At 40.3% G+C, this 25,477-nt stretch overlaps 1 protein-coding gene across 2 annotated transcripts in view; it reads left to right on the top strand.

The window, feature by feature from the left end:
- Positions 1-25,477, top strand: part of NPC1 (NPC intracellular cholesterol transporter 1) — a 26,571-nt gene continuing 1,094 nt past the window's right edge. Inside the window, exons 1-24 of one of the 2 annotated variants that reach the window (XM_059859312.1) lie at positions 1-201; positions 6,954-7,076; positions 7,982-8,088; positions 8,700-8,875; positions 9,743-9,910; positions 10,510-10,759; positions 11,981-12,057; positions 12,689-13,059; positions 13,418-13,644; positions 14,031-14,131; positions 15,025-15,127; positions 16,082-16,271; positions 16,669-16,851; positions 17,515-17,629; positions 18,453-18,580; positions 18,670-18,810; positions 19,388-19,477; positions 19,591-19,781; positions 20,507-20,622; positions 21,179-21,308; positions 21,998-22,198; positions 22,966-23,197; positions 24,272-24,385; positions 25,143-25,305. In XM_059859312.1, coding sequence (XP_059715295.1) covers positions 124-201; positions 6,954-7,076; positions 7,982-8,088; positions 8,700-8,875; positions 9,743-9,910; positions 10,510-10,759; positions 11,981-12,057; positions 12,689-13,059; positions 13,418-13,644; positions 14,031-14,131; positions 15,025-15,127; positions 16,082-16,271; positions 16,669-16,851; positions 17,515-17,629; positions 18,453-18,580; positions 18,670-18,810; positions 19,388-19,477; positions 19,591-19,781; positions 20,507-20,622; positions 21,179-21,308; positions 21,998-22,198; positions 22,966-23,197; positions 24,272-24,385; positions 25,143-25,305 — 3,775 coding nt within the window. In that variant the 5' untranslated portion in view covers positions 1-123. Of the gene's footprint in view, positions 202-1,079; positions 1,208-6,953; positions 7,077-7,981; positions 8,089-8,699; positions 8,876-9,742; positions 9,911-10,509; positions 10,760-11,980; positions 12,058-12,688; positions 13,060-13,417; positions 13,645-14,030; positions 14,132-15,024; positions 15,128-16,081; positions 16,272-16,668; positions 16,852-17,514; positions 17,630-18,452; positions 18,581-18,669; positions 18,811-19,387; positions 19,478-19,590; positions 19,782-20,506; positions 20,623-21,178; positions 21,309-21,997; positions 22,199-22,965; positions 23,198-24,271; positions 24,386-25,142; positions 25,306-25,477 lie in introns of those variants that run through there. The other variant, XM_059859322.1, reaches the window with a different exon arrangement.

Below are 25,477 nucleotides of genomic sequence, written 5' to 3'. Positions count from 1 at the left end.
GCGAGAGCGGCCCTTCCAGACTGCGCTGGCGCGGCTGCCTCGCCGCCCTCCTGTTTCCATCCGCTGCTGCTCCGTACTGCTGCCCACAGCGCCTGCCGGTCATCCGCTCCAGCCCGCGCCGCCATGGGGACCCCTCAAGGCAGCCCCGGGCGAGGCGGCCTTGGGTTCCTCGTCCTCCTCCTGCTTCTGTCGCCCGTGCGGGTGAGTCCGTGGGGAATGCCGGGCCTCCCGGCATGGTGGGGAGGAAAGGGAGCGGCGGGTGGGCAGCGGGATCCCGCGGGTGTTGCCTGGGGCGGGGGAAGCCGCGGCGTCCCCTGCGCATCCCGCGACCGGGGGTGTCCCAGGCGGCGGGGCTGGATAAAGGCGGCGGTGTCCCGGCTTAGGCCCCTGGGCTCGGGGCGGCGCGAAGCTGAAGCGAGGGACCGCGGTGTCCCCTCCTCGTCCCCGGTGGGGCTCGCCCCCCTTCTCCCGTGCCCCTGCTCCCCGTCGGGACGGGGCTGTCAGCCGGTGGCACTGCAGGCCCGCTGGGAAGCACCCGCGAACTTCAGCCTCTGCCCAGTCCCCGTCGGCTGCGGTCGCAGCCGGCAGCGGCAGCCCCCGGGATGCCGCGCTCCCGTGGCGTGCCCTGGTTATGCAATGCCCAGTGCATGTGAGTGGCCACGCAGTCACATGCTCGGCAGAGGCTTGCAGATGTCGTCGGTGTCTGGTTCGCTTTGCTTGGGGTGTAACTTACGCTAGGTGACGGCTTCTTAGAAGTAATGGTCTGTGTGGAGTGAGAGCTGCTGTTTATTCATGTGCTAGTAGTAAGACTACATATTTCCTTAAAATTGAGGACTCGAGTATGTTGGACTTCTTAGGAGCTTTAGGAAAAAATATGGTAAAACATTCACTCCTCTCAGTCATGTTTTGTTATGCTGTAGCGCAAGATAAGAGCGGGATACTCCACATTCCTCAGGAGAAACAAGGAGTGTCTTGTAAGCCTTAGTGGATGGCTTTTTTTTCCCTCTCTACCTACGCTGAAAACATACTTTCTAGGTCAAGTTTTATGATTAGCTGTTTTTAAACATAGGAGCTTGTCATCTTGTGTATGTGCTGTTCTCATATCTTCTTCGAAAAAACTTTTAAAGAGCTTGAACATAAAATGAGGTATTCATTCTCCTATTAGCACTGGAGAAGGTGATTGTTAGTCGTGACTCGTGATCTTCAGGTGAGTAAGTAATGATACTTCACAGCTAACCAATGCACCTTTATGTGATGTTTTTTGGAGGGAGATATCTTGGAGCAATGGGGTGTGTCCTAGGCTGGTAAAGAAATGACAGAACGCTTTCCTTTTCAGAAGGATACTGACCTACAGGAGCTTGAAACAAGTTCCCCATATATTTAGGGGAATTCTTATAGAGGCTTGGTGGTCCCTCAAAGTAAATATTACAAAATTACTCTAACCGTGCAAGTCTCAGTTGTGTACCATGAGAAGGCAGAATCTGGTTTTATTGGGAATTTTTGCCATTAACTCTTATTTACAGCCTGACACTTCACAAAGAGGACGCTAGATATCTTTCAACGAGAAGCTGGTCCTTCAGTTAGACTGAGCCTATTTAGTGTTAGATGCTTGCTGAAGAAAAGCATTATAAAGGTAAACTGTTCTCTCCCTCAAGTGTACTGCTGGTGTAATGGTTTTGTGCTTTCAGTTGTGATGTTTGTAATCCAAAGTGCCCTGTGTCATGTTTCTTTCTGTTTCAAAGCAGTCGGTGGGCTGGAGTGGCACTTCAGCTCACAGTCTTTCCACTAGATATGTGTTCACAATGAACTTGAAGTGTTCAGTATCTTTCACTCTGAACAGTGCATGATACAAGATTTCTGCCAGCTATCCATTACTATTTTATTTTCTTATGAATGTCCTAATGCATTAGATGGTATTTGTGTGCTTAATGGCCACTATTGCAATTGATCTTTGTATAATTGTACTAAAACACAAGCTGTTAAATCACTGGCTAATCAAGGTTGGATACAGATTTCCTATCAGCAGCTGGGGTCCCAAGCTATATTTGATTTTCTGAAATCCCATGGGAAACTGTTAATGACGAGTGCTGCTCATGCCAAGTGGCTGCAGTGTGGTGTTACCTGACCTCAGACATGAAGTTCTGAAATGTCTGTTTGGAGCAGTCTCCTCTTTGGAGCAATGTCTGTTGGAGCAGGGAAGGCAGTGTAGCTCCAGAACAAGACAGTAACCACTTCATCTAAATTACTTCCTGGAAAATCAGGAGTGACTTGTTCAGCCTTTCTGGATGGTAGGTGAGGAAGCTGCCTCAGAAGGGGAGAGATGACTGAAGGGAGTGACTGGTAGAACTGAGTAGTTCCTAGCTGAGCAGTAGCCAAAACAATCCAGGTGTTGTACAGTAGTGTTATTATTAACCTGCAGGACATCAGAGCTGTTTTGGTGCAGATGGACTTAGCTGCAGACAGGTGCTAGTTGGGGGCCCTACACTTTCTGATCATGCATGCATCCTTGCAGCTGACATCAGCTTGTCCCCACAGATACTGAATTTTTACTGTTATTGCAGCTTTCTCTTCCTACTTGACTTTGACTTTACTATGGCATCTGAAATGCTCTTGGATAACTCCAGAGCTTGCTTTGCCTGACCAGGAGTAGTAATGATTTTTCCATCTGAAAGGAAACAGGCTGGTGAGCAAAGGAACTGGAAGAGCTTGGCAGATAAGGCAGGCTTTGAACAAGCTACTGAAATAGACAAAGAACAACAAGTAAACCTGTAAAGTTTCCTTTAGTCCATGCACCTCTTTCCCCCACAGGAAGGGTTGTGAGATAAAACGCAACTTCTGGGGCAGATCTCTGAATTTGACCTGCTCATCTGTTTCCTTAAACTAGTCTTCACCCATACACCATCCATTTATTGTGGGTGGTGTAGTGTTTCCTTAGAACTCTCAACCTAGCTGGCAATAGCAGATATTAAGGGATGCAGGGGAAGAGTGTGCTTTTTCCTGGATTGATCTTTTTGCCCTGCAAGATCCCAGATGCATCATCCCAGATGAAGGAAGGGGAAACAGCTGTATCTGATGCTCTTGCCTTTTCTTTATTAGTAATCCTAGTTTGAAGAATCAAACAGTGTTCACTTGTCTTCTGGTATTTGTAACACCACAAATAGTTGCTGTTTCTGTGTACAGCATCATCATTGTTCTTTGTCTCCTTAACAGCTATGTATTCATTGGTGGTGGTGAATGCTGCTGGAAGCATCAAAATTTATCAGTTTGTTTCAACCTGCAGTTGAAGAAACATGGGCTGAATTAAATGTGTTTATGATCTGTTGGAATGCTAGTTCTATTACAAACGAATGGTAATACTTGGGAACCAGAAAACTCTTAACAGAACTTCTGTAGAATGCCCATACTTGCTCATGTGCAAGTTCTTTATAAAGGCTCCTAGAGCCTTGGCCTGAGGTGAAATTTCTCTTCAAACAGGCTAAGCCTGCCAGAAATAGGAATACAGTTTTCTGAACTCTGAGGATGTGCTGAGGGTTGGTGTTAGTGTACTGACAAGTGGTTTCTAAGATATGCTAGAGGCAGGAAGGAACAGCCTTTATCTAAGGTTATGTTGCTTTATGAAATACTTAGGAAAGTCCCATTCTAATATAACAAGTACTTAGTCATGTGATCTTAAAAGGAAAACATACAGAAAAAAAAAAAAAAACCCAAAACCATGAACTAGCCCTGTGTTACTTATGGAGTGTTTTAAGTATTTTGCCTTGTTTAGAGGGCAGTTGAGTTTGACATAGCATTTCTCTGTTACTTTTGGAGCTAGGCTTTCATCCACTTAAGAAATTTAATACCCAGGTAAACAATTATCTGACCTAAAATCTGACTCTGCAAGCAGTAGCTTTGTCAACTATGACTTATTTACAACCACACTTAGTCATCCCTATCTCACCCTACCCTCATAGGAGCATTTTGTCTGAAAGAATGGAAAGAGCAGAGTGCTTGTCTTACTCTCTAACTTAATCTAGCTTTTACTAGAGGGTTTTCAGAGGGAAGAACTGTCAGCTCTATCTTATCTGTGGCAGTGGAGTAGTTATGTAGTTATTTGTATCCCTGAATGCCGTTTCAGCCATAGGAGACCAGTCCTCTCCTGTATTTTGGGGCTGACTCAATGGTAAGCAGGCTATTAACTTGTTAATGTTCAAGAGCTGTGTTGTTCAATTTAGGCTATTGATGCATAATGATTTGGTGGCTTTTAGGCTTATGGACTTGGTTCAACCACTGTAAATCAAGCATCCCCAAGGCTTACTGGTTCAGAAGACAAACTTAGGCTTTTATTAGTGAAATCCTGCTAGGTAATGGTATAAATGTAAAATCTTGAACATTTTCTGAAACTACGTTCTTGGTGTTAATACTGAAACAGAGTATTCAGACTTAACAGTTCTAGGCCCAAGAGTGCTCTTCTAATAGTTTAAAGCAGCTGATCTGTTCAGCTTTTCTTGAACAGGCTGAAAGTTTGAGTGGCAAACATTGTTTTTTCCATTGTATGTTTTATTGCTGTGGAACTTCAGGAATGTGATTTGAAATTCTTTATCCAGATTCAAATATAAACTAATACTAGGCTGAACTTTGTCTTGCTTTATTTTTCTTTTGTGATTAGCTGTTTAATGTACCTTTTGGTACATTACCAAGTGTTGTGTGCAAATAAGTTGGTTTATGTTCTGTCCTGAAAATGATGACAGAAAGCCTTGTAGGTAAATTTATAAACATAAGACAGATTATATTATGTTTTGTATCCATGTAGCTATAACCAAGGAATTGCTGCCTTGAAACACAGATAATGTTTTTAAAACAATTGAACTATCAGTCAGACTGACATGGTAGCTGAAATTTACTCAAGCTTTTCTATGCAAGAGGTGCCCTGATAAGTTTTTTGTAACTGTTAACTGTATTACCAGGTTTCCCACACATTCCACTCTGGAAGAAACAAAGTCTTTCTCTAAAGAGTAGGCTGATGAATTTGTATGTTTTAAAAAATAAGAAGTGTTAGATACCAAGATGTAATGAAGCACAGGAAGTGTTTTTTAGAAAGGATGCTTACAAATCATTCTAGACTAAATACCGAAGCCAGCCTGATACTGAAGAAATAACTAATCCTTTTCTCATGGGCGTTGCAAAGCAGCTCCAAATTCCTTGCCCTTTTGCAAGAATAGTAGTGAATCTGTGCTTCCTCTTGAAGAAACAATTCACTTCTGATGCTGGTACAAACAGCAGAACCATTTTCACTCCTAGTAGATTGTTTGCTGTTAAAACTGGGGCATATAGGTGTGAGGAAGCAGAGTTGAAGATGATGACTTCTAAATTTGCATCATAGCAGTGTTAACTTCTTGGATTAACTTGATGCATGAACAAATTTACAATGGGGTTTTGAGATATAGTCCACAAGTTATGGAATTTTGACTTTTTGGCTTATGCTGGTGTTAAACATTCAGTGTTTATAAGTGCAATCTTAAAGGGTGTTATCCAGCTTGTATCACAGCTGGTTGTGGGTTTAACTAGAAGATGTGCTAGAATAGGCAAATGAAATGGTGATCTAGATGAGTGGCACTTAAACTGACTTTTAGACAGGCTTGCAGTGAGTGACTTTGAATTGGCCCTGGTTAGGGGAAAGAGGAAACAAGTCTTGGGTTGGGTAAATTAGTGATGGTTATTGTCCCTGATAAACAACCAACTACTGATGTACTTTTTGAAGAACTGTCAGTGTTGTTCAGCACAAAAATGGATGTTATGGAGGCACTGTGTTTCTGGGTAGCTATTGGGTATTGTCAGGACAGCCTTTCAGGGGCCTCTCTGGTCGTTAAACAATACTATTCATGGTCAAGCACGAAGCACAGCAGTCTGTCCTTGCAGCAACAACATATGGTGTCTCTAAAATGCTAAGTCAAGGTTGTTTAGGAGATCAAAATAGGTCAGTTATATCTCAGACTGTACTGAGCAAACTCCTGATCAGAGCTGGCAGAAGTGTAGCAAATGTTTGTGCCGTCTGCTTTGCAGCTCAGGTAGTAGGAAAACTTAGGAGCTGTATTACAGCTTTTGTTGTAAATAGCTTGTTATTGTTAAATGTTTTAATTTCCAGAATAAATATTTTGGCTTGGTATCTCAGATGTTTCGGTGTCAGTACCACTGAACAAAAAAAAAGGCTTTCAAGGTGCCACTGCCCTTTTTCAATTTCTTTTATGCACATAATAAAGATCAAATTTCTGAATTTTCAGTAGTCCCTCCCTTAAATTAAAACATCTTTAAAATGAGGGTCTTTTCTTAGCACTGTAATGCCATTTAAATGTTCCATGCTTAGGCTTGAAAGTGGTGATGGAGGGCATCCTTTGAGATTGTGACAATATATATATGGCAGATGCAGAGCTATGAAGTTCTGTTTCAGAATGCTCTCTGTGCTGCTGCTTCCTCAATCTGTCACTGTAATGAGTTTTTAGGAAGGATCAGGAGGTGGCAGGAGGAAGTGAAATTGCACATAGGCAATGAGTTTCTCTCCATGTGCACTGACTCGTGCTCTAATGTGACAGTTTAACCCAACAATTATTGTGTTGTCTTGCATGAACAAATTGTTTTCTAAATTACCTTGTACTTGAAGATGTTTTTCAAGTATTGTTTAGGTTCTTCTTAAGTAACTCTTATACTTGATCTTAACTGTAGGTTGTGCACCTCCTATTTCTGTAATGATCAAGGGAAGGTAGGGAGCTGAGCTGAAGATTAGTGGTGATGTGCACCATGTCAAAAACTTGCTTTTGTTAATGGGTGCTTTATGTAGTACACACTGATGTTTGAATTAGCAGGAAGTTATCAGATCTGGACTGCAAGTGGCTTTTGGAGTAGTAGCACATAAATTCTACAATAGCTGAGATATTGGCAACTATTCCTTGTAGTTAATCACTTTTTTTGTTGATTAGGTACTTCCACAAATGTGTGTCTGGTATGGAGAGTGTGGAATTGCTTCTGGAGACAAGAGATACAACTGTGCTTATGATGGGCCACCAATAGCACTACCAGAAGATGGTTATGACTTAATGCAGGTGAGCTTCTCTTGTAGGTTTCCTGCTGAAGAAAAAATTCTCCAACAGTAGAATTCTGTATGGGGCTCTTTTGGACCTGTGCTATGGACCTCTCATCCTAACCTGATGAGAAAGTAGACAGATTGTCTCTGATTTCTCAGGTCCAACTGGGTTAAGGTAATTTACCTCAGTTTCTTTTCAGGGGTATGAGAAGTCTCTCTCTTCATGCACAACACAGCATATTGCCAGATTTTCCTTCTGGCATCTGATAGTTCAAAGCTTTAAAGAGTGAAATAACTACAGAGTTAAACAATGGTTAGACTGGTGAGAGGAGTGACTTCATTAAATATGTAGGTCAGCTGACTGCTGTTGTGTTTTGTTTCTGAAGACGTAATGTACAGTTCTTGTATGTTAGTATCAGTTGTACTTGGATTAAATGCATTTGTCTCTTCTACAAACTGAACATGAAGCAGCTCTTCCAGGTAATCACTGGTTTTATGGTTAGTGGCTTGCCTTCTGAGACTTTAAAATCTGATACTATCCAGAAGGAGTACTAGAGGATAAGCTGCAGGAATACTTTCAACTTGGATAAACATGTGTTGTCCTCTTACCAATAGGCTCTCAAATGCCATTATCATTCTATAATTAGACCCTGGTGAGTAAAGATCATCTGAAGGAGCTTTTCAAAAGGAAGTGCTGCCTTGAATAAAAGAAGTGAGAAAAGTGATTCTTCTCTCCGGTCTCTAAACAAAAATCTTGTTTGCTGGACTGTTTTTCTCCTCTGCGTCTCCCACAGCAACAGCTACTGTGTTCTGAAATATGTTGCTGCAAAACCCATGACTAGAATGAATTTTGAAGTCTTAAACATGCTTTTTCTTCCTTTCCTCTTGATCTCAATGTTGTTTGTTTTTTGTTTTTTTCTTAAGGAACTCTGTCCGGGTTTATTCTTTGGCAATGTTAGCACTTGCTGTGATGTTCATCAGCTTCAGACTTTGAAAAATAACTTGCAGCTGCCTCTGCAGTTTCTCTCCAGGTATGCTAATGAATGACAAAGCAACTAATTTTATAACAGGTTATCAAAGCACTTGTCTTCAAGTAGACTGTGGAAAAAGAGAAAAAGTGGTAATTTCATTTAAAGGATTATTGGAGCAAGCTGCTGGAGTGACTTTCTTACTCATAGCAGCAGGTTGCAATGTCATGAAACAACTACTTGCAGTCTGGATTGAATAGCTGGTAAGAATAAACATTCCTTTAGCTTGTCTCAAGCTACTTTATTTAATGAAACTTTCAGAAGAGGGTGACAATGTAGCATTTGGTCTTGTTCTAACAAACACATTAAGAAGTCTAAGAAGTCTTTCTACTAGCAACAGTTTTTTTTAAAATTCTAGTAAAATTGTTTCAATCTGCTATTTGAGGCAGGCAATTTTATTAGTGATTTATGGTGCTTAAAGTTGTTCATCTGTAGCATCAACAACAATTGTTATATTGCTGATTAAAATCTTACAGAATTTAAATATTTTGTTCTGTTGCTCTGAGCAGAATGTTTATATTTGCAAGGTGTATCTGACTTGACCTACATAGCACCTTTACCTCTTAATCTGATTGCTGTTCATTGGCTTTCCTACCAATTGACTTTCCTTCCAGATGTCCATCATGTTTTTACAACTTGATAAACCTCTTCTGTGAACTGACTTGTAGTCCAAATCAGTCTGAGTTTTTGAATGTTACAAGCACCATACCTTACTATGACCCCATTTTAAAAGAGAACAAAAGTAGCATTACAGAGCTGCAGTACTTCATTGGAGATCGATTTGCCAATGGTGAGTAAACAATTTGTTAATTTACCTTGGTTTTTGTCCAGGTAACCAGTGCTTTTTCAGAAAGAATTTGGAGGGGGAAACATCTCTCTGTCTTTCTGAAGTTTGAGTCATCACGTAGGTAACAGTTGGTCCCCCTTAAAACTTATGGAACACTTAACTTCTGCCTGGGCAGGGGACATTCATTACACTGACACTGTTAAATAACAATGTTTTAAAGGTTCAGTTGAGGATGAACATCTATACAAATGGTTAATAGCTGATAACCTTGATGACTTTAACTTCAGAAAAACTAAGTTTTTTTGCCAAGTATTGAATGTCCAAAGTCTACCTGATACTAAAACAGTCTGGCAAGCATGATAATAAAATTTGTACACAGTGGTTCTCTAAGAGGTACTCAGTCTTGAAATGGACTGTCTAGTCCTTTATCAAAATCAGATGGTTTTACAGAACAATACATTTGGGTTGTATTTTGATTTTGTAGCAAGCTAAAAGCATTAATTCAGTCTTGTTATGCTTTTTGCAGTAAACTTTAATAAAATTGAGACACTTGAAAGTCATATACAGCCTACAAGTTGAAAGCACCTTAAATGCTTTCCCTGAAAATAATATTGGGTAGTGTTTCCTGTCAAGCAGAAAAGTAGGTTCTAGCACAATGAATGCAGATTCTAGTGGCTTTCTCAGAGCAAGGTAGCTGTAACAAAGCATTGCAATCTTGAATACCACAAATACAACTGAAAGCATTAGTTCACTATCCTAAGATGGTTCTACTTGAAAACTGTATGTTCCTGGAACTTAGGGAGTCTATAATATTGGAAATATTTGGAATGCTTACTCAAATTATAACATTGGTTTAATGACTCTTCCCAGCAATGTACAATGCCTGCAAAGATGTGGAGGCTCCATCGAGCAATGTTAAAGCACTGGGGCTGCTGTGTGGGAAGGATGTTAAAGACTGCAATGCAACCAACTGGATTGAGTACATGTTTAGTAAAGACAATGGACAAACTCCTTTCAGCATAATTCCCATCTTTTCAGGTAAGAAACTGAATAGTCCTTGCCTTTAAAACTCCTGTCAAAGGCTGGGTGCTATGGCTACAGCATTGATTTTTAAACAGCTGCCCAGCAGCAGAAGTCTGCAGTCATAGGCTTTCAAAGCAATGTGAGATTAACTTACTTTTTTTATTTCTGCTTTGGGGTTTTTTTCCTATACAACTTCTTCCTGTAGAAATCTCTAAAACTCTGTGGTAGACTGAGCCTAGGTAACTGGCTACTTGTATTCCTTGGGAAATGGGCAGTACCCTCATCCTTGAGGATTTCATTAACTGGAAATTATTGTTACACATTTCACTATCTGAATAGATAAGAGGGATGACAAATCATTTCTGGGGTGATAGAAGTATGTGCTTATTACTTTTACAGAATAAAGTGTTATAGACATGACCAGTCATTTAATTATTAGACAACTGTAAATAGTTGATATCTGCTGTGGAAAAGGATTCTTCATCTGTAAGACCAAGAAATGCTGCTCTACACAGGGGCTGTGGGATTTCATATAAAGGGTTAACTCACGTAACTGGGAAGTCCTGAATTATTCCTTGTAGTAAACTGGCTCTACAACTTGTGATTTGTCATAGATGTTCCTGTCCATGGAATGAACCCTATGAATAACGCTACCAAAGGCTGTAATGAGTCCATGGATGATTCAACAGGACCATGTAGCTGTCAGGACTGTTCAATTGTCTGTGGTCCAAAACCTCAGCCCCCTCCATTGCCTCCTCCTTGGCTATTGTTTGGTTTGGATGCTGTGTATGTCATCATGTGGATCTCATACATGGGCTTTCTACTCATATTTTTTGCACTAGTTTTTGGAGTCTGGTGTTACAGGTAAAGCATTCAAAACAAGCTCTGCAAGTCACTTGTTTATCTCTGAGAACTTCTTTGCCCTGGTCAGATGCTTATGTCTTGACTGCTTCAGCCAGCCGAAAGTCATGTTCTGTAGCAGATACCACATATACTTACAAAAAATGTTCTAACAGCTAAAACAACCTGGTAAAAAGTGATTGCAGAAGTTGGTTCAGTTGATGCATGTGTCATAGCATTCTTAGCTACAGAATCACATACACTATTCTTCAGCTTTCATAACTAAGTATGCAGAAGTCTGGCAAAACAGACATTCATAGCAAAACAGTCACTGCTCTATTGCAAATTAAGCAATTAATACTTTTTCCTAGTCTCCTATTTTGCAAAAAACTAAATGAAAGCTAAGCTTTCAGTAATTATGGAATATCACCCTTGATTTCCTGGTTGGAGCACCTCTCCTATGAAGACAGGCTGAGAGAGTTAGGGCTGTTCAGCCTGGAGAAGAAAAGGCTCTAGGGATTCTTTACAGCACCTTCCAGTAACTAAAGGAGGGCCTACAAGAGAGCTGGAGAGGGACTACTTACAAGGGCATGTAGTGACAGGACAAGGGGCAATGGCTTAAGCTGAGGGAGAGAGATGTGGATTAGATCTTATAAACAAATTCTGTCCTATAAGGGTATTGAATCAGTGGAAGAGGTTGTGCACTCACCGTCTCTGGAGGTGTTCAAGACCAGACACGCTGGGGCTCTAAGCAAACTGATCTAGTGAAGGTGTCCCTGCTCATGGCAGAGGAGTTGGAATTAGATGATCTTTAAGGTTTGCTTCCAACCTAAACCACTCTGATTCTGTGGTTCTGTTTCCAGTTGTATCCAGGAAACAGAAATTGCTCTATAGTAAGAATTAAGTCTGCTTGAAAAAGGATAGTGGGTATGACAATTTGATATATTCAGCAGCCTTACCTTAGTGAGCATCATGAAGTGGTGTGTTTAAGATGCCTGGTTCATATTTCTAATGTAAAAATCTCCTGCAAATATCAACTTAGGATCAATTTAAAGAAATTCTTTGTGTTGTTAATGCTAGTGATCTTCTAAATGTGCATAAAGAATCTGTGCTTGATGTAAGCTGAAAAAGTTTCTTAAGATAGCTGACATGGTGTTCCAAAAGATCACAAAGCTGGAGACTGTTGTACAAACAGTACAGATGCCTTTTTGGACAAGCAGGATAACACAGCTCCTTGCCTTGCAGGAGGCGGCACTTTGTCTCGGAGTACACCCCAATTGACAGCAATGTGGCCTTTTCTGTGAATTCCCACCGTGACAATGGTATGTCTTGGAGAACAGTAATAGGTTTATTACAAACTCAAGTGCATCCGTTTCCTATGGTTGGGCTCTGGAGTTTTAGCTTTGTTAGGCTAAAAAAAGTCCATTCTGAGAGGGCCTTTAGCCTTTTGACCAGCATCTCTCTTCTTTTAGAGTAGTTCTTACCCCTATTTCCCTGGATGCTGAAAGCCCTGGGTACCCCCCTCATGGATCTAGCTAAGCTGCAAGGAAGTTCTGGAGAGCTTTGTTGTAGGAGTATAGGGAGGACATGATGCTAAAATCAGTTTGATAGTGTTTTGACTCATCCATATATCCATTTAAGGCATGCTAGGAAAAAACTGTACTGTTACTTGTGTACCAGCTAATGTAGCTGGTTTTATTGCTTATATATATTTTAGCTTTATTTGCTACACCAGCTGCTGTCCAACACAACCTTACATTACAAGGGGCAACATAGGTATGAGCTGTTTTCTGCCCCTTGGCCTCAGTTAGGGATTCGTCCCAGGATCTCTCAGTGGAGATATAGATTCTAGTGCTTCCTACAAACAATAAAATTTCATCTTTCTGAATGGACTCCAAGAAAATGCTACTTTATTGACTTCTCAAATATTTACTGTTTTTCTTGCTCTCGCAGGAAACATTACCTGTGGTGAAAGGCTTGGTGAAAGGTTTGAGAATGGCCTGAGGATGACATTTACATCATGGGGGGCTTTCTGTGTCAGAAATCCACGTCCTGTTATCCTCTTCTCTGTAGTCTTCATTGCAATGTGCTGCTCAGGCTTTGTATATATAAAAGCAACTACAAATCCTGTAGATCTTTGGTCAGCTCCAAGCAGCCAAGCCCGCAAGGAGAAGGAATACTTTGACACACACTTTGGACCTTTCTTCCGTACTGAACAAGTTATTATTCAAGCACCAAAGAGCCACCCAGACACCTATTCACCTTACCCATCAGGAGAAGATGTACCTTTTGGGCCTCCCCTTACCAAAGATATTCTCCATCAGGTAATTGGGATTTACCAAGAGCAAAGACCTAAGCATACTTAACAGGTATAACCACATGAAGTTGGTTTCCACCTGCAATGTTAGGTGTCCATCAAAACAGTCACTAGATAGTCTTATTAAAAATCAGAGCCTTACTATAAAAGCTTTTTTGCTGAAAACCTTTCTATTAGAGAGACACTTGCAAGAGAAGTCTCTGTTCATAGTATGGACACAGAAATAATGTTTTTGTAATGTGCTTCTATTGATATGTGCCTCTGTCTCTGGAAACTTGCAAGAATATAGTGTGCACTTAAGTCCGGTCTTGCAAGGGAAGTGCTTTCTTATGCTGCTCTTAAACTATGGTTTGTTTTGTTTAAAGGTACTGGATTTGCAGGATGCTATTGTCAACATAACTGCTTCTTATGACAATGAGACTGTAATGCTGAAGGACATTTGCCTGGCTCCTCTTGCTCCCTACAACAACAACTGCACTATCCTGAGTGTACTCAACTACTTTCAGAACAGCCATTCTGTTCTGGATCACACTGTTGGGGATGAGTTCTTTGTCTATGCTGATTACCACACTCACTTCTTATACTGTGTTCGGTAAGCAGTACAAGTGCATGTTTTTTAATCAAGTTGACAGTTCAGCTTGGTTTATGTGGATGCTGGCTCTGGTTTACCTTAAACATGTTTTCAATACTCCTGGAGAGTTCTGAACAGAAGATCAGTTTCTAAGCTTTCTCTTTAGTTTGTAGTTCAGTTGGTTAGAAGGTACTCCTGGTCTTAAAGGCTATAAGGCAGACACATTTAAAACTGTATTTAAATTCAAAGCAAATGCAGCACAAGGGCAGTGTACCACTAACAGTCTTGTCTTGTTTGTCTTGATTTTCAGTAGTAACACAACAGCTTTTTACTGTTTTGTGCTTTTTATTGTTTTGTGCCTCAGCTCTCAAGCAGAAGCTAACAGTTATTGCTGCTGATCTCTTTAGGGCTCCAGCATCACTGAATGACACAAGCTTGCTTCACGATCCCTGCTTAGGAACATTTGGTGGACCTGTATTTCCGTGGCTGGTGTTGGGAGGATATGATGGTGAGTGGCAAAACAGTATTGCAGTATAAGTCTGAGAGTACATACTTACGTGCTGTTTGTGGTGCTAAAGGTGCGTTCTCATTTAACACAGATGTTTAAATGCAGTCTAGAGAAACTGGTGTTTTGTTAAACTTTCAGTAAGTAAGGGTGTTTTAAGTAAATTTTCAGTAGAACAGTGCTGGGATTAGAGGCAGACTACTCTGAAAGTGTAAAATGCAAGCAATCTGTAATTAGAACATACTTGTCAACAGGAGAAATGTTTGGTCTGCTTTGGGCCTGGTAAAAGATAAAGACATGAAGCAGCTCAGGTTGACATGCTGGGACATATGTGTATTTTGCTTTGAGTTAGAATATTTTGTCACTGATCTGATAAAGTGTTTAAGAATAGATTAAAGTGTTCACAAAGGAAATTCTTTCATAATTGCTCTTAAGCCAGGATTTTGTTCAAGCAATTTATCTAATTAAACTTGTGTTTAATATATCTAAAATAGAGTTTAAAGGCAAGCGCTTATTTATTAAACTCTAGGGGATTTGTATTTGCTTTGAGTAAAATATGAGCATACAAGAGGTACAGTGTTTAGGAAGCCACGTTTCTCATTAGATGGAAAGTCATAAGCAGTGGTTATATAGTAGCTTTTTGTCTTAACTGTGCAACAATGTAACATTGTGGTGTCATGAACGTGTTAAACAATGAATAATTACTCTGGAATGCATCTGTAGTGTTTACCAACTTTGGTTCTTATTTCAGTACTGTGTTTCAGAACTCAGTGGTGTTCAGTGGAGTTGTAGGGACGGGATTGCTTTGGGCAATGCTAATTTTAAACTTATTTGTATCTGCTGTACTAGAATGTAAGTTCCATTTTTTAATGCCAAACATCTTGTTTCTTCTATAGATGATAACTATAATAATGCTACAGCTCTTGTTATTACTTTTCCTGTCAACAACTACTACAATGACTCAAAAAAACTGATGAAAGCCTTGGCATGGGAAAAAGAGTAAGTAGTCTTCCTGTGTTCTGAAATGCATGCGTGATTTAAAGCAGCGTTAAATGTTGATTTTAAAAAACCCACCTGCACTGTACTGACAGTTTTTCAGTATAACTACAGGGACGTTTTGAGAGGCAGCAAAACTGATTAAAACCAGACTATGCTGGTCATAAGACCTTCACTTTGTCTGGCACACTTAATTTGCTTTGAGACATAGGTTCTAGTCGTCTTAGTGACCATCTAGCCCAGTAGTAGTTGCCAATAAGTAACTTCAGAAAGGATTTATATCATTGTGTTAGAATTACACAGGTAGACTCTTTAATTTACAGGACCATTAACCATAGGTGGAAAGGTTGAGCCTGATGCTGTAGTTCTTTACCTTTAATTTTTAAAAATGTCATCCAGATGAAGATCTAAGGCTTTTGTCCCCTCTACCACCTTGAAGAGCTAGCTTACACAGGCCAGCTGCTCTGGCTGTCAGTTCAGATAAAAACTACTGTACTAGAAAGTTTGTGACAAAATAAAAGTATGAGAAGCATCTGCCTGTGTCACAAGCACCTCCCAAGTTGGGGAACTGAAACAAGGGCTAATAAATTGTCCCAGTACTGTAAGCAAGCTGCAGTCATCTTTCACGTGTGTATTTCTAGGTCTAACTTTGAGGAAAATTGTGCTTAGAGTTTGAAATAGCTCATGCAAAGTAGCTATTGGTCCTCAAATACTAGAAAGAACATGGAAAGTATTTCAATGTAGTGTATTTCTAGTTCTTAGAGTAGAGTTCCAGGTATGTGTAGCCAGCATCTCTTTTACAACTGAGAAAGGTCCCCTCAAACTACTGTCTGGCCATAAGGTACTCTTGTACCACACAGATGATGTACATTTGCCATCAACTGACTTTGAAGTATTTCTAGTGGAAGATGTTTTATCCTTTCAAAGTGTGATCAACCTCTTGGTTTTGTTTTTTAGATTTATTAACTTTCTGAAGAACTACAATAATTCAAACTTAACAATATCATTTTCTGCTGAACGGAGTATTGAAGATGAGATCAACCGCGAAAGCAACAGTGATATTAGCGTTGTGTTGATAAGCTATATTGTGATGTTCCTCTACATCTCCATAGCTTTGGGACATATCCAGAGCTGTAGAAGACTGCTGGTATGTGTATAGTTTTCATTGCTATAAAGACTGAAGCTAGAGCTCGCTGATAGCTATAAGTGACTTAACTATTTTTGCAGAATGCTGATGTTCAGGTTTTTATTACAGCATTGAGTCTTTCATGGCCAGGAGTTAGAGGGAGCATTATTTTTCTGCTAGACAAGTCATGTGTATTTCATAGTCTCAGCTAAGTTCTTTCACCTGATGTTCAGTTAACATCAGCTTTAAGGCAGCTTCAAGGTTGATAATTTTTTTTTAAATATCTGAATCTTCAAAAAAACCCTGAAATGTTTTCTGCTACCTAAACTTAATGTTAGAATACGGCTTTTGCTTTTGCAGTAATCTGTTCTGTGGGATGATGCTTGTTTGGTTGACATTCAGTACAACTGTTTTTTAGGTGGATTCGAAGATCTCTCTGGGCATTGCGGGCATCCTGATTGTACTGAGCTCAGTAGCATGTTCTATAGGCATTTTCAGCTACTTTGGAATCCCACTGACACTGATTGTGATAGAAGTAATTCCTTTCTTGGTGCTGGCTATTGGAGTGGACAACATTTTCATTATGGTTCAGACACTTCAGGTATTTATTCTTGCATACAGACTCTTCTAAATGCGCCTGTCATTTTTGAAGGCTATAAACTTGGAGCAGGGAATCTTGTGTGTTCCAGTGCTCAGCTCAATGTGAGCAGCTCTGGACTCTCACAAGATATCTTGTGAGAGTGGAAGAGAGCCAAGAATCTGTGTACATTCTACCTTCACAAAAAAAAACCCTAATTTATGTCTCTGCATTTTTCGTATTGCTGCTTGATATCAAAATAGTTGTAGAACTCAACTGGTTTTTAGATCACTTGTAATTTTAGCATATTGTAAGCAGTAGTCATGAACTAAACTATATGCTTAAGACTAGGAACTTCTGACACTAAGTGTTAGTGGGTAACAAGCTTTTTAATTTGACAGGTTCAATAAACCACTGAAACTGGTACTGCCTCTGATACATGTGTAGTTTTATCTGAAGTATTGAACTTAATACTATATTTTAAATTTGAAGTAAGACAACAAGTAATATTCAGGCTGCTCTTGTTTTACAGTCTCAGCTGTTTTTTTATCTAACTCTTGTTAATGCAGTGGAAACAACTAAAGATAGCTTAGGATATCTTAAAAGTTTCAGGTTTTTTAAAGCCATACGAAATAGCTTTATAAATTGCATGGTTCATAATAATAGTAAATTATTGCCTTAAAACAGAGAGATGAACGCCTTCAGGGTGAAACTCTGGATAAACAGATTGGCAGAGTCTTGGGAGATGTGGCACCCAGTATGTTTCTCTCATCCTTTTCAGAGACTGTGGCATTCTTTCTTGGTAAGACTCCTTTAATATTTGAAGATAAGGGCCTTATCAAACTTCATGTTTCAAGAATAAATGCAATACTAAAATATAAAAGCAAAATAAGAATTTGTAGAGGCTGTTTAACTTAGTTGTTCATTGTTACTATCAAGTTAAACTTCTGCTGGGAATAGGCCTTGGAGTACTTTAAGAGTCTGGCATAGTTAAAAAGATCCAACTCTGAATCTGTCAAACTTTTCAGCCTGAAAGACTGGAGGTTTTTACTGACTTGCAGTAGCTGACAAGTCTAAATTTGACCTTAGGAGTAGATCAAATACCAGGGGGTATGAACTCCTATATTGCGTCTATTCATCTTGCCAAAATGCCCCTTGGTTGGAAAAATGTCCCTATGACAGATTTATGTTCAAGGCTCACTTTATAATGTTTTAGAAGTAAATCTTTTGTTGCCTTACAAGCATAATTTGTCCTTGTTTCATAATGGCTTTGTTTACCTGCAGAGTAATTTGTCATTGGATCAACTTGCATTGGAGTGGCTTAATATTGAAGCAAGATGTTGCCTGACAGCACTCCCTAACTGCCTTGTTACACAGTCTGCACCTAAATTTGGAATTGAGAAATGGCTTAGAACGAGTCACTCCTTTGCACAGCCTCAGTGCTGTTAAATAGGTCAAAGACAGCAGCTGTAGCCAGGCTTGTATGGGCTGTTTCCTTTGCTCTGGAAAGAAAGGCTCTTTGTCCTGCTATAAGGCTACCACTTAAACTGGATGTTTGTCTAGAAAATGCTCGTGCATTTCTAGGAGAAGGGAGCTCTCTTAACAAACTGGGTCACTTCCTCCAGGGACACTGTCTACGATGCCAGCGGTTCGCACGTTCTCCCTGTTTGCTGGAATGGCTGTGCTCATAGACTTTATTCTTCAAGTCACTTGCTTCGTGAGTCTCCTGGGCTTGGATATTAAGCGTCAAGAGGTGAGTATAAGTGCGCCTGTAACTGCAGTGTCACGGGGATGATGACATATGCAGAACTGCTCTAACTCTGGCATTTAATCTGTTTTCAGAGTAATAGACTGGATATTCTGTGTTGCATCAAAAGCAGTGAAGAAATGAGTGGAGTCCAGCGTTCTGAGAACATGTTATTTCTGTTCTTCAAAAATCTGTTTTCTCCATATCTGCTTAAGGATTGGATGAGACCAATAGTAGTATGTATAATCTATTTCAAGTAAGCAGTCTTCTAAACTTGAGCAAAAGAGCAGTGAGCCTGAAGGCCTAAATACAGAAGAAAAATCTTCAATACAGGGAAAAAAATGAAGCTTCTGGTATTTTTGTTCTCAGCATAAGAATAGAAATAAGCTTTTGTAAGTGCAAAAGTATTTCAGTAAATAGAGGCTTGATTGTGGATTGTCTAAAGCCCAGATTTAAGAGTTGCGTTGCATTGCAGTCAATCAAATTACTTTAGCCTAGGTAAAAAAAACAGCATGTGTTGGCTTCTACACTGCATTAATCCAGAGCATTGCTGATGAATCTCTGATTCAGTTTAAGGTTACCATGCTTATTTACAGGTGTTTGTAACCTTCACTGATGATTTCTAAGAATAAATTTCCTCACAGTTGCAAAGGGACCCCTGAGTAGCTGTGTTGTACTACCATTGTTGTATTAAGCCTGGGTAGCATATTTAAACTAGAGCCTCTTTGCGTGGTTCCTATTCGCTTAACAAATGACTCCTACTGCCTGTTGTTTCTGTACAGTTCTCACTTAATGGATTTGCTTTTTTTGCAGATAGCAGTGTTTGTGGGTATCCTGTCATTCAGTGCAGCAGTTATGCACAATGTAGAGATTGGGCTGGATCAGTCTCTCTCAATGCCAGATGTAAGTCTTATGATCCTGTTGCTGTTCAGCAGTTTGTGGCTGAATTGAAACCTTGGTACTTTGTTGTGCTACCTCAACATTTCATAAGAGTAACTCCAAACTTTCCCTTGAAGGACTCCTATGTAATAGATTACTTCAGCCACATCAGCAAGTACCTGCATGCGGGTCCCCCTGTCTACTTTGTCCTAGAGGAAGGACACAACTACACCTCTTTGGAAGGGCAGAACATGGTGTGTGGTGGAACGGGATGTAATAATGATTCACTTGTCCAGCAAGTCTTCAATGCTGCAGAAATTGGTAGCTAGTAAGTCTTTCATGCTTGTCTCTGCATAGTTGCATGGAAGAGATGTAGCTGAGCAGTGTGTCCACCTGATTTAGTTCAGGCTCAGCTGCTGGTTGTAAACTGACATTCTATTTTATTTGCTTTATATTGTGGGTTTGGGAGGGAAGGGGGTTGGAAGTAGCTGTGACAGTCTTCTAGAATGAGGATAAAACCTGTCTGGACTGATGGGGGATACATTGATGTACTTGGGTTTGGAAAGGGGGCTTGATCCCCCTTGGGGTTATGGTGTTTTGGAAAATGGCTGCATGCTCAGCTTCTAAACCTGGTGAATAAACTATGCTGGCCTGGGGAGACTAAGCAGGAATTTTATCTACAGCTATCAACTCAAGGAAGTCTTTTTCCAATTAATTCCACTGTAGTTCATTTCAGCCAAACTGAAGGAGGAGCTTTGCTTGAAAACTGAGCAACAGGGTGTGGAATAGGATGGGGAACAGAGTGGGCAGGAAAATGGAAAGCTGAGCTTGGCAGCAGAACAGGATGCAGTAAAAAAGCTCCTGCTGTTTTCTAGCTGCAGTGTTCTGAGCTACCTGAACATTATGGCTCTTGGATGGGGTACTGGAGCATGGGACTAATACGAAAAGCTGAGTAGATTTGACATGGCATAAATTGGCACAGGAGAGATCAAGTGATATGTTTTGGAATTAAACATAAAATTACTGATGATGGATATGTTGTGTTATTTTTAGCACAAGGATAGGCTATGCCCCATCATCCTGGATTGATGACTACTTTGATTGGGTGAAGCCACAGTCGTCCTGTTGCAGAGTCTACAATACCACTGGCCAGTTTTGCAATGCTTCAGGTATTGGCATCCATCTTGTTGCTAGTGAATTAGCTTAGTTTATAAGTTTCATAGCCAAAACATTTTCTCATGGTATGAGTCAAGTGAATACCTTTTCTTACTGTAAGTAGGAACCTCTTGAGTTGTCCTCTTAATTTATTTGAACTGCTGTTTAAATGAGTTTAAGTATTCTACTGGAATGCTGCAGACTGAAAACAGCCTACCTAGACAGCCAATGTAACTTGCTATAATAATTCTGATCCTTCTGTTGGCTTTCTTAGAGCACACAAACTTGGTGCTCTGCTTTTGTTCAGGTCCTTCAGCTGGGTGTAGTTCTCATCAGATCTAATGGAGATAAATGCACAAGTAAGAGTTCTCTGACAGCCCTTGCCTTAGTAGCAATAAATCAAATGAAGGGCTACAAATCTAATATGGAATTTCAGGATGGATCAGTTAGTTCATCAGTAAAAATGCTTTTTATGGAATTGCATCCTGTAATAATGCAAGTCAGAAGTTACTAGTGTTAGGAAAAAGAATACTTGACCCTGTAGATGACCTTTTTACTGTATTTCTTCAGTCAGCGATCCATCGTGCACTCGTTGTCGACCACTGACTCAAGAAGGCAAGCAGAGACCACAGGGTGAAGACTTCATGACCTTTTTGCCGATGTTCCTATCGGACAACCCTAATCCTAAATGTGGCAAAGGGTAAGAGCTTTATTCTATAGACCCTGCTTAGACCAATGTGTCAAAGATATTTGTTCTGGGCTTTGTCTGGAGGTTTGATATCTAATGTCCTCCTGAAAGCCATACAAACATTGACATCTCTCCAGTTCTGTACTATTTTCTGAAAAAAACCCAAATGCATCATCAACTAAATGGAACAGCAGCTTTCACCTGTACAGAGACAATATCTATGGTCAGTCTGTTCTAGAATATCCTGTGCAATCTTGAAATGTATTGTGCTCTGAAGTTTTTATAGTTTTAGAAACTGCTGGAAACAACTACCAGCTGTTAGCCCTCTAAAGGGCACCTACAAAAGAGCTGGAGAGGGACTTTTTACAAGGAGGTGTAGTGATAAACAAGGAAGCATGGCTTTAAAATGAAAGAGGGTAGGTTTAGAATAGATGTTAGGAAGAAATTCTTTACTCTGAGGATGGTGAGGCACTGGACCAGATTGCCTAGAGAAGCTGCGTCCTATCCCTGGAAGTGTTCAAGATGAGTTGGGATGGGATGTGAGCAGTCACAGTCTAGTGGAAGGTATTCCTGCTCATGGCAGAGGTGCAACCAGATAGATGATCTTATACTCCCTTCCAACTCAAACCATTCCATAACATTATTTGTTTTAAAAGCTAATAAATTTGAATGGTGCTGACATCTGATACCTGTTTCTATAGAGGACATGCTGCATATAACTCTGCTGTCAACTTTATAAACAACAAAACTGAGGTTGGAGCCACTTATTTTATGACTTACCATACTGTATTGAAAACATCATCTGATTTTATTGATGCTATGAGGAAAGCTCGGATTATAGCAGACAATATTACTGAAACCATGGGCATCAAAGAGAAGAACTACCGGGTGTTTCCTTACAGGTATGGTTAGATCTATCTTGCCTCAGTGACAAATGCTTGATCAACACAGAAAATGTGCTGGCTAATAACATTAAAAACCTGAGTTTTGTCTAACAGAAGGTAATGCCGAGACTTGGCGGATTTCTAGTAAAACTAGAAAGATATAATTTGTATCCATAGCACTGGTCTCTTTCTACCATCATTGATAACTAATTTAAACTCTTCACTACAAAGGTATGACTCCATTTTGGGGCATTTCCTAGCTTTCATATTAGGGTTTAATAGTTCAAACATAAGAAGACATGGGTAATGGCAAGCTGTGATGTGAATGTATTGACTTCAGATAAGTTATTTAAATGTAAAGCAAATGCAACAGAATTGTCAAGTATAGGAGTACCACACTGAAATTGAGTTGGAGTTGATATCTGTGCATCTGAAATACTGATCTTGGCATCAAAAAATCCTGCCTGCACTTATGGTCCACCTGCAGTAGCTCCTGTAGATATCACAATGGATCTGAGCACCTGTCTTCTGGTATCTACTGTAGCTGCTTATATTGAAATACGGGAATTACACTGACTTTGAGACCATGTTCTTTATTTGATGTGTTAGTGAAGAGTTAACTCCTACAAAATGCTGGCTGTTACATGACATTCCACTGATACAAGGAAGCCAGTTTCTGTTGGTGACTTCTATGGAGGGGTGGGGGAACTACTTTATCCTTAGCACAGAAGCTAATCTAATATAAAAGGGAAGATGGCTAATGACAACCTCTCTTTTTTCTACAGTGTGTTTTACGTCTTCTATGAACAATACTTGACAATTGTGCACGATGCTATCTTTAACCTCTGCATCTCTTTGGGATCAATATTTCTGGTGACAACTGTGCTTCTTGGTTTTGAAGTATGGGCTGCTGTTGTGGTTTCAATAACTATTGCTATGATAATCGTCAACATGTTTGGAGTGATGTGGCTCTGGGGCATCAGCTTGAATGCAGTTTCATTAGTAAATCTTGTCATGGTAAGTCAACAAGACCTCTTTTTGCTGCTGTTTCCAAGTTTTGAACAGTTCCATGTGCTACTTTTATACTTGTGATACTGAGCAGTATTCTGCTACTAAACTTTGGCAGGCCTTTGACAGGCCAACAGTAGTGGAACTATCTTAACACATCTAGAAGAGAAAACAAGTTTATTCTGACAACTAGTCCTAGTACTAATAAGATATAGCAGTTGAACTATACTGCATCTGGTATGAAGCTATAGTGCATTGTGGTGGAGGTCACTCTTGTTCTGCAGCAACAGCTGCATTGCTGCTGTCTAGGCTAGGTGCTGCTCCACATCAACACGGGTGGCTCATGCTGAAGGGGAGGATGCATAGGTTTGTCTGCTGTATTTATGTTCTACAGAGTAGATCTGGGATGTGCTAGCACCAGTATTGTTCCCACATAAGTAGATGGTATCATCTGGGCAGAGAGAGCCTTGGTAAAGCACTCGAACTAGCTCCAGCAAGCAGATTGCTCTGGCTTACCATCTTCTCTAGAGGTTTATGGCAGGTCTGAGGGCTAGTGTAAACTGCTGGCCCATGTTACAACTAGATGTATGTTCAAGCAAGTCTACTAGATAAGGCTAAGATTAGCCAAGTGTTCAGTTAGTGTTGCAAATGACTGATCAGCTGAATTGTCATAGTATCAAATGAGGATGTATATTCACTGTTATTCTAAAGCAATGTTATTGCAGCGAATAGTTGTAAACTGATTCTAATGTTCAATGTTCACTACATGCACAGCATCAAAGCCAGCTTGCTTCAACTGCAGGAAACTTGACCTCTGAAACAATCTCATGTTGCACTTCCTGTTTGATTGTCTGTTAGTAATGACTGTGGTAAAACACCACACAGTGTTTTACCTGTGTGGTAAACACCTGCAACAGCCTCTGGGAAGCAACACTAAGTTTGTAACTCCCCATGGTACTTTAACTCTGGGGACTGATGACAGCTGCTAGGAATCTTTCTAGATCATCCAGAATTCTGAGTAGAGACATTGCCATCAAGTGCTCATCTAACTGAAGTTTCCATATGTTTCCTTTCACTCTCCAGAGCTGCGGAATCGCTGTGGAATTCTGCAGTCATGTGACAAGAGCATTCACCATCAGTACCAAGGGCAGCAGAGTGGAGCGTGCAGAAGAAGCTCTGTCTCACATGGGCAGCTCAGTGAGTATCTGCTGGGTGGGGAGGGGAAAACAAGTAGCCAAGTAACTATTTTAAGAAATGTTATAGGTGACAGTCTTAAGTCATAAAGGTGGCCTTGCTGTTTCTTTTTGGAATGCTTAAAGCCCTTAAGATCAACACAGGCTTCTACTAGTAATAGGGGTTAATCTGATGTTACTACTTCCTCATAGTAGAAGAGAGCTAAAAGCTTTAGCTGAACTAGTAGTTTGGATAAACCTCAAATTGTCCCATTAAAATTCAAGTGTTTATCTTCCAGATAGTCAGAGGTGACTAGGAAAGGTGGTTGTGAATATGGTATGTAGTTGGAGCTTGTAAAGAACAGGCAGGACTTGGTGTTTAGGCAGTACTATCACACACTTGTCTTAAGACTAAGTGACCTGTATAGGGTTGGAATGACCAGTTCTTGTGATGTGTGTACCACACCCAGGTACAGAACTTAACTGGAATGTGAGTTAAATTAAGTAATGGTTTTCACTTGTATCTGCCTGAAGCAAAAATTAATTAGGTGGCTGCATAGATCAGAGTGGATTTTTAATAATACTGAGCCTGTCCTGTGGGACCAAAAAGATTAACTTGTCTCCTGAGTGCATCTTGATTTGGTTCTAGACTGGCAGGGCAGGAAGTATACTGCATATAGGAGCCTTAGATTATGCAGAACATGCATAATCTATTACCAAATGCTAAATAATTGAAGGAAATGGATTATCTAAATTCCTACTTATCACTTTTTTATTGCCAGGTGTTCAGTGGCATCACGCTGACCAAATTTGGAGGAATTGTAGTATTGGCTTTTTCCAAATCTCAAATCTTCAAGATATTCTACTTCAGGATGTATCTAGCTATGGTGGTGCTGGGAGCAACACATGGACTGATATTTCTTCCAGTTCTGCTTAGTTACATAGGTAAGATGTGACAGTCTGCTCTATACCACACTTCAAACAAAAATAGCCGTCTGTGGACTTTCCATGACATGGAAAGGCTTGCAGAGATGAAAAGCAGCATTTGAATGTGCCTCTCTCATCCACGTGGCCTGTCCTTTGGAAAGCAGAGGCTGACTGGTGGCTCAGTTGTGGG

The sequence above is a fragment of the Haemorhous mexicanus genome, chromosome 1 (assembly GCF_027477595.1).
Source record: "Haemorhous mexicanus isolate bHaeMex1 chromosome 1, bHaeMex1.pri, whole genome shotgun sequence".
In the NCBI taxonomy this organism is placed as follows: Eukaryota; Metazoa; Chordata; class Aves; order Passeriformes; family Fringillidae; genus Haemorhous; species Haemorhous mexicanus.
Note: the sequence above shows the minus strand (reverse complement) of the source record. Positions and strands in the feature narration are given on the sequence as shown.